Source organism: Crocodylus siamensis, chromosome 8, assembly GCF_052110815.1.
Source record: "Crocodylus siamensis isolate JL-2025a chromosome 8, ASM5211081v1, whole genome shotgun sequence".
NCBI lineage: Eukaryota > Metazoa > Chordata > Crocodylia > Crocodylidae > Crocodylus > Crocodylus siamensis.
The window spans coordinates 57,742,499-57,754,446 of record NC_143402.1 but is presented as its reverse complement, the minus strand read 5'-3'; the positions used below and the strand labels follow the sequence as shown (position 1 = coordinate 57,754,446).

At 61.4% G+C, this 11,948-nt stretch overlaps 2 protein-coding genes across 5 annotated transcripts; both read right to left on the bottom strand.

Annotated features, from left to right (window-relative positions):
• Nucleotides 1-197: 197 nt before the first annotated feature.
• Nucleotides 198-5,548, bottom strand: ELOF1 (elongation factor 1). 3 transcript variants are annotated; one of them, XM_090061235.1, is made up of 4 exons: nucleotides 5,437-5,548; nucleotides 4,724-4,845; nucleotides 2,184-2,254; nucleotides 198-647 (listed from the first exon to the last, which is right to left on the bottom strand). In XM_090061235.1, the coding sequence occupies exons 2-4, from the start codon at nucleotides 4,837-4,839 to the stop codon at nucleotides 583-585; spliced, it is 252 nt and encodes an 83-aa protein (XP_089917361.1). In that variant the 5' UTR covers nucleotides 4,840-4,845; nucleotides 5,437-5,548; the 3' UTR covers nucleotides 198-582. The 3 variants fall into 3 exon arrangements, with proteins under 3 accessions (XP_089917361.1, XP_089917360.1, XP_089917362.1); XM_090061234.1 differs by having other exon boundaries at nucleotides 5,352-5,507; XM_090061236.1 differs by having other exon boundaries at nucleotides 5,302-5,469.
• Nucleotides 5,549-6,871: 1,323 nt separating this feature from the next.
• On the bottom strand, nucleotides 6,872-11,917 carry ACP5 (acid phosphatase 5, tartrate resistant). Of its 2 annotated transcripts, none has more exons than XM_090061101.1 (5): nucleotides 11,790-11,917; nucleotides 9,465-9,722; nucleotides 8,647-8,774; nucleotides 7,953-8,298; nucleotides 6,872-7,548 (listed from the first exon to the last, which is right to left on the bottom strand). In XM_090061101.1, the coding sequence occupies exons 2-5, from the start codon at nucleotides 9,720-9,722 to the stop codon at nucleotides 7,306-7,308; spliced, it is 975 nt and encodes a 324-aa protein (XP_089917227.1). In that variant the 5' UTR covers nucleotides 11,790-11,917; the 3' UTR covers nucleotides 6,872-7,305. The 2 variants fall into 2 exon arrangements, with proteins under 2 accessions (XP_089917227.1, XP_089917226.1); XM_090061100.1 differs by lacking the exon at nucleotides 11,790-11,917 and adding an exon at nucleotides 10,330-11,709.
• Between the last annotated feature and the right edge of the window lie 31 nt (nucleotides 11,918-11,948).

Here is an 11,948-nt window from a genome sequence, read left to right as displayed (position 1 = left end):
CATCCTGATCTTCCCTTGTGCTGGGCACTCACCCCAGGACTGGAATGAAGCTAGGGGCAGGGGTACCAGCCAGTGTCAGGAGCCCTGACCTAAGGAAGACCCTGGCTACAAACTGCAGGGCAGAGGCAGGGAGCAGTCTGTAAAATGGGGCTGGGGAAACCCAGGCCAGCAAGGATAGAGCAAAAAAAACGGTCAAGACACAACAAGAAGGGAGTTTATTCACTGCATCGTGCCTGGGGGAAAAGAACCCAGGAGTCTCCAGAAGGCTTGGTCCAGCCTGGCTGCCCAGGTGCCAATGCCACAGCTGTGGGGCCACACTCCCCCTACCCCGATCCAGGCCGAGCACAGCACGACCCCCACCTCCCCTCCTTTAACTACCACAACAGTGTCTAAACTGCTCCCAGCCCCCAGCAGCACCCCAATGCTACGCCCCAGTCCCAGAACAGCCACATAACATAAAAATTGCTATAAAAAGGCCCTTTGCTTTCCTAGCCCCCCCAGGCAGGGGCCTGAGCTCCCTCTGCCATGGAGGAAATACTACTGGGGGCAGACAGAAGCTTCTCCCTGCCCCCTCCACCAGTCCTATTGATTAGCAGCTTCACAGGCATCGATCCAGTCGCTGTACACATCCACCGGCTCCGAGAGATCTGAGGGCCACGGTCAAGGGAAAGGATGGAGAGGAGAGTGCTTTCCTCAAGGCTCCAAGGAAAAGGGTTCCAAGGCCTTTTGGAGTCTTTCCTGGCCCTCAAGTTGATTAGCAGTGAATCTGTGGACTAGCAGGTTCAGAGACACGGAAACTGAGGCACAGAGCTGAGCTGGGTCATGCCCAGATAAGTATGCTCCCAACCCTGAGGGAGAGAAGGCTGCGGCTTCTCACCAAGGTAAGAGGAGGAAGGAGTGGTGTTTTTACTAAAGGTGCACCCGCACATCACATATCTGATCCGATATCAGATCAGCACCAATATAAAGAAAATGGATGGCATTAAAAATCAGCTTTTTTTGCCTGATGTGGCCGATAACGTGGCTGATAAATGCCCCGTGCAGCCGTAGCATGCATGGAGCCAGGAGCACAGCCCAGCAGCTTAGAGAGCTACATCCAGCTGGTAAGTCTGTTGTGGTGGAAGGGGAGAGGGAAGAGAAGGCACGTGGGCACAGATCGAGGCCTTCACGGTGAGGAAGGGAGTGGGGCTAGGGCTGGAGACACTGCCCAGCTGGGGTGGGGCATGAGACGGAGCTGTGGCTTGGGGGGAGAGGGGGTACACCAGACAGATGTGTGGGGCAGAGCAGCTGCCATTGTGGGCTGGGGCTCTTTCCAGTGGGGCCTGGGCTGTGCTCAGGGCAGGAGGTGGCAGCACTGGGAAAGGGGTACGGGGGGGACAGGGCTACGGCAAATTTTGGGGTGGCTGCTTCTCCCACCCCTGCAGCCCTCCCTCCCAGCGCTACCCACCCTGAGCACAGTGCAACCCAGCCCCCGCCAGAAAGAGCCCAACACTGGCTCCAGCCTGCAGCAGCAGCTGCCCAGCCCTGCACAGATCTGGTGGGCATGCAACCCCCACCATGCCCTGAGGTGTGTGCAGCAGTGTGCCCCACCCCCGCACTTCCCAGATGAGCCGCAGCTCTATCCCATGCCCAGCCCTGCCCCAGCAGCACTTGGCCCAGCTTCTGCCTCACTCCTTCCCTCACTGCGGGGCAGGGGGTCTCAATCTCCAACCCCTCCATATGCCTTCTCTTCCCCCTCCCCTTCCATAAGAGACTTAACAGCTCTTCAAGCTGACGGGCTGTGTATCAGAAATTGGACCAGTATTGGCTGATATGCTGCCTTAAAAACTGGCTATTGGTATTGGCCCAAAAAATGTCTATCAGTACACCCCTAATTTTCACCCCCCAGAGGCTCTGGTGTTTGGCCCTTCCTGCCCAAGACTTTCTGCTGGTGTCACCTGCTTGCCCACATGACTGGTCAGGACCTTGCTGCTGCCAGACACTTCCCATTTCCAGGCAGGCTGAAAGGAGAAGTCCTGGGGGGGAAGCAGCTCTCCATACCACAGCCCTGGGTCTGGGCAGTGAACATCAGGACCTTAACAGAGCAGGACACCTCCAGACACTCCTGGTGACAAGACCCACTCAAGCTGCTCCCCTGTACTGAGACCACACCCCTCCCCACCAGCCCTGCAGCACAAGGATACATGTTATGGGTGTCTGAAACTCTTCCAAGCACACGGTGCAGGAAATGACGCCTGTGTTTCTAGCCCGGTCCCTGGAACAGAGACAAAGAGCAGGCCAGTCGTGAGCAACCCCAGGCAGAGGGAACTGCAGCTCTGATGGGGATACATGGTAACTGCCCCCAATCTGCTGTACCTCCAGTTACTCCCAAGGAGACATGCACCACTTACAAATCCAGCATCATCCCCCATCAATCCCAGCCCTACATGTCCCAACAGCCTGGGAACAAAGAGGAGGTGAAACCGCAGGGCCTGGCTTGACACAGTGAGGCTGAGGCACTGAAGGTGGGAAACTGGCTGTGGGTCGGACCCAGAGAGTACTAACAGATGGATCTGTGTCGACCTGGTGGAAGGTAGCCAGGGTTCAGTACTTAGATCAGTGCTTTTCAACATCTACATCAATGATCTGGATGTGGGGGTGAAAAGCACACTGACAAAGTATGTTGATGACATTAAGCTTTGGGAAGTGCAACCACACATCAGGATAGGTTGACAATCCAGGAGGACCTAGATAGATTAGGTAAATGGGTGGACCAGAACCAGATGCTGTTCAAAACTGAAAAGTGTAAAGTGCTCCACCTGGGGAGGAAAAATCCACAACAAACTTAGAGGCTCAGTGGTGCTACACTAGGTAGCACCACGTCCGAAAGGAACCTCGGGGTCATAATTGACCACAAAATGAATATGAGCCACCAGTGTGATGTTACAGTTAGCAGAGCAAACAATATGCTGGCATCCATCAACCGATGCATCTTAATCAAAACTAAGGCAGTTTTCCCACTCTACTCAGCATTGGTGAGGTTGGAGCAGGAGTACTGCATCCAGTTCTGGGCACCACACTTCAAAAAGGATGTGGAAAAACTTGAGAGAGTCCAGAGAAGAGCTCATATGATTAGAGGCCTGAAGAGCAAGCCATATGAGGAAAGGCTGACAGATATGGGACTGTTCATCCTAGGAAAGAGAAGACTTTGGGGGGATTTGGTGGCAGCTTACAAATATATCGGGGGGCATCAAGGGCTAGGCAAATATCTATTCACCAAAGCACCCCAAGGAAAAACCAGGGGCAATAGTCAAACTCCTAGAAGAAGGTTTCAGACCGGATAAAAGGAAAAACTTCTTCACAGTTCATGTGACCAAACTCTGGAATAGGTTCCCAGCAGGGGTCGTGCAGGCACCTACCCTGGAGATCTTCAAAAGAAGACTGGACATATACCTTGCTGGGGTTACTGGACTCCAGCAGTTTTTCCTGCCCAGAGCAGGGGAGCTGGACCTGATAATCTCACAAGGTCCCTTCCTGCCCTAAACTTCTGTGAATCTGTGAAGATGATATCCTGAGAGTCCCAGCTGACAAGAGGGAAGATGGGATCCGGGGAGGGAAGGGGCCTGCTTAGATCCCAGTACAGTTGAGTGAAGACTTGGGGAGGGAAGCAGGGACAGGGGAGGTGGGATTCCTTATGGGGAAGTCATGGGCAGCCACATGCCATGGGGCCATGACAGCAGAGGCTACAGGTAAAGGGTCACATGAGTGCTTGCTACTCCCTGGTAGCTCCAGCTACACACATCATGCATGTGCCCCACACATCAACCATCAGGTGCTTTTTTCTTTTTTTAAACAGAAAATCTGTTGGTGTCCCAAGTCAAATCAGCCAAATCAGTTCCAAATGCATGAGAGTCATTCAAGAACCACATGTGGCCCTTTTACCCACAAGCATCCTCCAACACTGCCTGGGGCTTCAGATACTTCCAAAACCTTTGGCAGGCATCCTACATGTAGGCCCAAGCCCAGAGGCTTAGGGTTTAGATGCCCCTGAGTTTTGCTTGCCCTCAGCCATATAGCTGCAGAAGCAAGCTAGGGAAGAGTCTCCCATTTCCATAAAGTTGGCACGTAGTCGAGATCCTTCCACCGGAAGTCAAAGAGGGGGGTTAACTATGCATTACTTCAGTCAGGGTAATACCCCCTGCCATGTGTATGGTTTTCCCCGGCCAGTAGGAAAACCACCTTGGTGGTCATGGTATTTCCCCTGCCAGGTAACAGGTCTACACTTGTTCTGAGCCAAAACACCAACACGCATCAGGCACATGCTGATCAGAGCAAGGGGGGCCACAGAACTGGTTGCAGCCCACCTCCCCTCCTGGGACCAGCCGGCCTCAGTCAGAGCTGTCGTACTGGCACAGGTCACCCCACCCCCAGCTAGGTCTGGGCTTGGCTTGGCTCCATGGGTCTCTCATCCCAGATCAGGCCACAGGGGCCACTGGGCCCCTCCCATCCTCCAGGCCCAGCTGAAACACACCAGGAGTCCAGGGCAGGGCACCTACAGCCCCACATCAGCCCTGGTGTCTCCCAGTCACACCCAACAAACAAGTCCTGGAAACCCTTCCTGCCTGGCCCGGCCAGCACCAACCAGGTCACCCCTGGCCCTTGTCACTTCCACCCCACACCCCAGGATCAGCTCTCTCACGTGGAGACCTCTCTACCGCCTCCCCCAATCACGCCACCCACTCACATCTTGACATCACAGGACTTCTCATGGTTGCAGAAGGGGCAGGTGAACTGTGTCTCCAACGTGCCTGTCATCTTTTTCTTGGGCGGCGGCTTACGCTTTGACTTCCGGCGCCCCATCCCAGCCTGGGGGCAGAGGCAGGGCGGGGGTCAGGCACTGACTAACCAGTGGTGACTCCTGTTTCAGGGCACCCAGAGACTGACTGGCACGCAGGGCCATGAAGGGACTCCCCAGGACTGGGGGAGGGGGGACCAGGAGTGGGAGCACCTGCACACCAGAGTGGTCAAACTTTCTCTCCTGGGAGGGGGAGGCCAGAAACACTCTGGCCCCCAGCCAGGCCAAGCCGCTCCCAGCCTAGGGTCTATACCTCCCAGGGACCAAAACCCCCTCTCCCACTCCACCAGGGCCCAGCCCCCCTTTCAGCCCAAATCGGGGGTCACAATCCAGCCCACCCCTCCCTCCCCGTCCCCAGCCTAGACCTGAACCCAACCCCTCAGATGCAGGCGCTCTCCAGGCCAGGGGACCCCACCGCCACCGCGGGACCCAAGGGGCTCGGCCCATTCTGAACAAACAGGGCTCACAGATAAGGCGGGGCCGGAGCCTGGGCGTTAAACCCTTCGTCCCCACACACCTGCTCCCCCGCCCAGCAGCCCCTCCGCAACTCCAGATCCGGGGGGGGGCACTTCCGGGTCAGGGGGGTCGCGCCGAGCCCCCACCTGGCTCCAGCCTTGCACCTAGGCCGCGTTTCCAAGAAACCAGTACTTCCGGTCCCGGCACCGGAACCAGAGCAGAAACGCTCTAAGCCCACCCCACAGCAGCCAATGAGGCTGCAGGACTTTGTGTGATTGGCAGGCGGGGCTAACGAGGGGTGGGGCTCCCAGGAGGCGGAAGTGGCCGCTTGTGACGGATTTAGCGGTGGGAGACCCTTCAGGACCTGGCTGCAGCCTAACCCTTGTATAAGCATCTGGCTCGCCCCCCCCCCGGCCGGCTGCAGCCTAGCATCGCGGGGGCTTGTACAAGAGCTCCCTGGTTCTGACTCCCCTGGGCACAGGCCTGAGTGGGGCTCTGCTGCAGGCACCGGGGCCACAATTGCCCCAAATACACTCTAGAGCCTGGAGGGGGCCCAAAACCCCCAACACTGGCCACGGCACCAGGGCCACTCTGCTCCCACATCAGGAGACCCTGGACCCCTGGCTACCACTGCTCCCCACGCTTCTGCGCCGGAAGTCTCTGAGGTGCTGTTCCCTGCCTACACCCGGGGTTATTCCAGGTGGTGCCTGTATGGGTGGGGCTTCAGGAGGCTGGCTGATAAGGGGCCGTCTGCCCTGCCCCGTGCAGCTGATAAGTTCCCAAGCCAGGCAGGCTGTTCTCAGCCCCTTTCTTCCCACATTGAGAAAACCCCTGCTGAAACCGCACTCTCTCTGAGATTGACCCCCACAGGCCCAGAGCATGGCTGCCCAGTGTGGACAGCAAAGGGTGGCCCTGGAAGGGGCCTCCTCACACTCCCTTACAGCCTCCCTCCCCCAAGCCCCTCACACCCCCAAATATCTGCAACCCACTTTGGCCCAGTATCTCTGCAAAGAGCCTTGGCTCCAAGGCCCCTGGAAAGAAGCTGCCTGCCCCTAACACAGCTGCCCTGGGCTGGGTGGGGATTCAGCCACTCTGTCTCCTTCAGGGCTGGTTTGGGAGGGGGATTGCAATCCCTCTGAGATCTCCCTGGAGGAGCTGGGGTGGTTGGAGATCCCCCTGGGAGCTAGGAAATGGGTAGAGGTAGGGGAGCTAGGGGGAGGCTGGAGCCAGACTAGGACTTATCTGTGCCCCAGCAGTGGATGGAGGAGGTGCCTAGGTCCAGCCTCCACCCAGTGCAGAGCCTGCAGATCCTGCCTGCCAGCAGAATTAACACCCCCCCTGGCACCTAAGCTGGGCACAGTGCTGGGGTCTCACCTCCCCAGGACCCTCTGTGCTCTGCTTCTGTCAGCTCTGGGCACAGGGGTTTGGGGGGCAGGCACAGGAGTCCCCAGGGACTCTGCCTGGGGCTGGGCAGCCACTATGGAGTGGGAGGTCCGGACCCAGACAGCAGGGCATGTCCGAGCTGCCCCCTCCCTTCCTCCCTCCCCCCTCCCCCCCCAAAGCAGACACAGGCAACAGCTCCATAGGAACATCCTTTATTGATTCCCATGGCAGTATCCAGTCCCTCCCCCAGCTTGGGGGTGGGGGTGGGGATGGGAAAGGGGAAGGCTGAGGAAGGAAAACATGAGCCAGGTTTAAAATCCAGCAGTGCAGAGGCTTCTAGCAGCACTGTCTATTCATCCTGCCCAGTCCTGGGCTGGTACCTGAGGGGTCTGGACTGGGTGGGTATGGGGGTTGGGGGCTGAGGTGATGCCCTCCCACAGTCATGGGGGGCAACTTGGGATCCCCAGAGTGGCACCTCAGGGGAGCTGCATGGGGGTGGGGATCAAAACAAGGATTGGGACATGAACTGGTACACTGCCACAAGCCAGGGCTGCAGTGGGGATCCTGCCCCCTGTCAGCTGTCCTGGTCCAGCTCGGGGGGGGGGGGCAAAGCCAGCTGCCCCAGGGAGTGCTCAGGGGTGGGTGCGGCGGGACAGGGCTGTCTTGTAGAGGACCTTGCCGCCAGCCTCGATGTAGGTAACGCTCAGCTCCTTGCCATTGGCCTCCAGGTAAGCAAAACCACCAAGGGAGCTGGGCTCACCATAGAAGAATTGCAGGTAGCCGGGTGGCACGCGGCGGGCATGGCTCCGTGACCGCTCCATGAAGTTCCCTGCACCACTCAGCACGTAGCCAATGCCTGCTTTGTCCTGCAGGTGCTGGGGGGAGAACAGGGGGTGGAGGGGTCACAACCAATTACAGGGACGGCTGCAGACCCTTCCCCACCCCAACCGAAGTGGGATGAGGATGCTAGAAGCCTGGACACCTGGGTTCTCTCCCATCTCTGGGATGGGAGCAAGGGATGTTACTATGAGAGTGGGGGTTTCTGGGAGCTTGGACACCTGGGTTCTCTCCAGCTCTGGGAGAGCAGTAGGGGCTGGGGGTGAGAGCAGAGCCCAGCACTCAGCACCATACCACTCAGGGGTTCAGTGGCCAGAACTGGGCTGTGCTGGGTGCCCAGACTCTGGGTCCTCTGCTTCTCAAACCCACCCCTGGGCATCACAGAGAAAACTTCTGGCATCAGCCCCCCTCCCCCAAACCCTGTCCAATGCCCCCAACTCACCTGGAGGTTGTGGTCATGGCCACAGAGGTAGGCGGTGACATGGTACTTGAGCAGCAGTGGCTGCAGGTGCTTGAGCAGGCAGCGTGTGGGGCCATGCTCAGCCACTGACCACACGGGGTAGTGCCCAGCCACCAGCAGGTAGTCATCACGGGAGGCAGCCAGCACCCGCCGCAGCCAGCTCAGCTGCCCTCGTGCTGCCCTTGCATCCCGTGGCCCCTCTGGCTCCGCACCCTCAAAGTCATCTGTGTTGCCACACAGCAGCACTGTGTCGATCAGCACCAGCCCCAGCGTTGCGTTGGAGCCCGGCACTGGGAACTGCTTGCTGTAGTAGTAGTTGGGGAAGTTCCTGGGCAAAGGGACAGAGATCAAAGGTTAAGGGAGGGATTCTTACCCCCCGCCCACGCACACAGCATCCCCTGCTTCCCAGTCCCTCTTGCCACTGGCAGCAGGGGACAGTGGCAGGGCTGGGGAGTGGGGGTAGGAGGCTGCAGGTCAGAAATGAGGGGCACCTGGGGGCTATGGGTCAGAAGTGAGGGGCACAAGCAGGGCTGGCAGAGACAGGAGGGGCTGTAGGTTAGGAGTGGGGGCACCAGTGGGCTGCACCATAAAGCTTTCATGTCAAGTCACCACCCTCATCCCCTGCCTCCATGGCAGCTGTGGGGGGGAAGGAGCGGGGGATAGGGCAGGTCCTCACCAACGTTTGGAGACCTTGCTGTAGGCGATCTGGGCTGAGACATTGCCTGAGTGGTCATGGTTTCCAGCCACCACATACCAGGGCACCTTGCGCAGGGACTCAGCTTTGAACACAGACTCAAAAGTGTCCTGGAGGTGGTCAGACAGGATAAGGCCACATCTGCCTGCCCAGCACAGCACCTCCCACCCTGACACCCTCCACTTGGTACCATGGTGCAGCCAGCTCTGGGGGGGGGGTGTTCAGCAGGGGCCTGACAGCCCCCAGGGCAGCAGGATGGGGCCCACAGATGATTTGATGCCCAGCCTGTGCCCCCCATAGGCAGCTGTACTTTTCAGGGCCCAGTCAGGTGCCCTGGGCAAGTAGCCCCTTCCCACCCCAGAGGTGGCTGCATCTCAGCCCTGGGCAAGGGGGCCCTGTATGAACACTCTCCCCCCTCATTGCCATCTTCCTCCCCAGCTGCATCTCAACACCCAGCAGGGATGCTGTCTAAGCAGCACTCCCCAACCTGCTCCACCCCAGAGTCAGTTGCAGCTCCTGGGCAAGGGGTCTGAGGATAAACAGTGCCCCCAGGTTCCTCCCCCCCAGAGCCAGCTGCATCTAAGACCTGTATAAACATCCTCTCCAAGAGCCAGCTGCATCTCTCCCTTGCCCCAGTTCCCCTCTGAAGCCAGCTGTATTTCAGCCCCCAGCAGAGGCCCTGTCAAAGACCCCCCTACACCTTGTTGCTCCCCAGACCCAGCTTCATCCCTGCCCTCAGCAGGGGCCCAGTCTAAGCCTTTGCCCTGGCCCCCCAGTGCCAGCATCCTCTTGGCCCGTACCTGGAAGCGGGTGTCGGTGACGCTGCGCACACCACTGTAGTAAAAGTTGTCACCCAGCGCCAGCACAAAGTCGGCACCCCGCGCAGCAGCTGTGCGCCCCATCTCGGCGGCTGTGGCCACCTCCCGTGCCGTGTGGTACGGCGGGTTTGAGACACCCCCCCAGTCCCCCAGCACCAGGAAGCGCAGCCCAGGGCGTGCGCCTGTGGTGGGGGCCACGGCCAGGGCCACGGCCAGGGTCACCGTCAGGGTCAGGGCCATCTGCAGGAGAGACCAGTGTGAGAGGCCAGCACTCCTGGCTGGGAGGGGAAGCCTGGGAGCTGGGACGCCTGGGTTCTTTGCTCTGGCAGCCGGGACACCTCGGTTTCCTGCCCAGAGGGGAGGGGAGTGTGTCTAGTAGGAGGAGCTAGGAACCAGGACGCCTGGGTTCCCTGCCAGAGCTGGGAGAGGAAGCAGGTCTGAAGGTGGGGGTGGGGGGAGAGGAGAGGCAGGACGCCTGGGTCCCCCGCTCTCGCGTAGCTCCGTGCCTCAAACCCCCTTCCTGCCCTGCGCCCAGGCAGCACTGGGCGAGGGGAGATAGGAGCTGAGCCCGCCACGGTGCCTCCACCTGCCTCCACCCCCACCCTCCGGGAGCGCCCCGCCTGGCCCATCGACCTCGCCTGTGCACCGGGTGCGGAGGCAGGTGCTTCCCGGTGGAAAGCGAGGACGGGCCGAGCCCTGCCAGGCCCCGGGGAAGGCGGCCAGGGACCGCCCGAGGCAGCGGGACCCCCGGCCAGGATCGGGCCCGACGCCCCAGGCAGGCGGAGCCGCGAAGAAGCCAGGCGTCCCGGCCCCGAGGGGGGGGGGGCGGGGAGGCTCGCAGCGGTACCTGCTCGGTGCGAGGGCCCCGATCCGGCGTCTGAACCGCGGGCGCCGCCGGGAGCATCTTATCAGCCCCGAAAGGGGAAGTGCTGGGGGGGACAGCAACCTTCCCCCCGCCCGCGTAGGCACGTGGCTGGGACCGGGCGGGTGATGGTAACGTCCCGTGTATCCCCCCGCATGTGACCCCGAGCCCGGGACAGGGACTGCGGGTCGGAAGTGAGGGGCACCGTCGGTGGGGGGGGAGCCCGGAGCCGGCGGAGCTTGGGGCGAAGGTCGCTCGTGTGACTCAGCGGCTCCTGCGCCCCCGCCCCCCGGAACCGTCCCCAGCTGCCCCGCGGCCCGGCCCGGCCCGGCCCGGCGCAGCCCAGTCCGGGACAGGCCCCGGCCCGGCCCAGGCCGCCCCCTCGCGGCCCCCCGCGGCGGAGCAGGGCGAAGAGGCAGCAGTGGTGGTAGGAAGCCGGACACCTGGGTTCTCCGGGGGGAGTGGGCGCTGGGGGCCCGGATGCCTGGGCTCCCGGGCCTCGTGGACACCCCGCGCCCCGGCCCTGCCCGCAGACACCTCAGCCTCTCCAGCGCCGGGTATTTTTAGCGGGGCAGAGACCAGAATAGCGCAGCCCCGATGGTCCCCGAGGCTCCGCCCTGAGCAGGACAGGCCTTGGTTGGGAAGTCAGCTGGGGGCCAAGTCAGAACCGAGCTCGCACCCCAACTCCGCTCCCAGAGAACCCAGGCATCCGGCCTCCCAGCCCCCACTCCCGCTGTAACCATCAGCCCCCAGGTGTCTGGCAGGCCCGGGTCTGATCCCATTGGCCCATGGTCTGGTCGCCACCCCTCCACCCCGACGGGGCAGGTCCCAGTGACTCAGCCCCACGGGGCTGGAAGGGCTAGCTCACGGGGTGGGGTGGGGTGGGGTGGGGTGGGGGGCGGTCTTTCCACAACGGGACTCCTGGGTTCCACATCGGGGGGTTTCCAGAGGTGACACTGGGGGCCCGGACGCTGGGTTCCATTCCCAGCATGGTAGGGGCGGGGACTCCTGGGTTCCCTGCAGGCCGAGGGCAGCGGGGGACACGCACATGGCTGCCTCGTGCGGCCGGAGACAGGGACCCAGCGCGGGCCCCTCGGCCTGGCAGCGCCCCCGTGCCCAGACGCTGCCCCCACCCTTGGGGCGGGGCCAGCTCTGACCTGGTTTGGCCTGGGCGGAGGTGGGGGGCCTGGAATGGGAGCCAGGGTGAGATCCCTCAAGGCTCCCTGAGAGAGGGCAGAACCCGGGCGTCCGGGCACCAGCCTCCCTCCGCTCTAACCACTAGACCCCGCTTCCCTCCCAGAGCTGGGAGACGACCCAGGAGTTCAGGTTCCCAGCGCGCGCCCCCCCCACCCCAACCCATCCACTAGACATCACTGTCACCCCGCCCCACCCCGAGCTGGAGAGAACCCAGGCGTCCGGGCACAGGCCCTACCCCCTTCTCTGACCCTCAGCCCCGACGTCCCCGGTAGCTCCTTGTAGTCGGGTCACGGGGGGTCGGACGCCTGGGTTACATCCGCGGCTCCGGGAAGGAAGCCCGGTGCAGTAGTGAGCTGGGCACACCGGGATGCCTGGGCTCCTTGCCCAGCCCCGGCCACGCCCCGGCC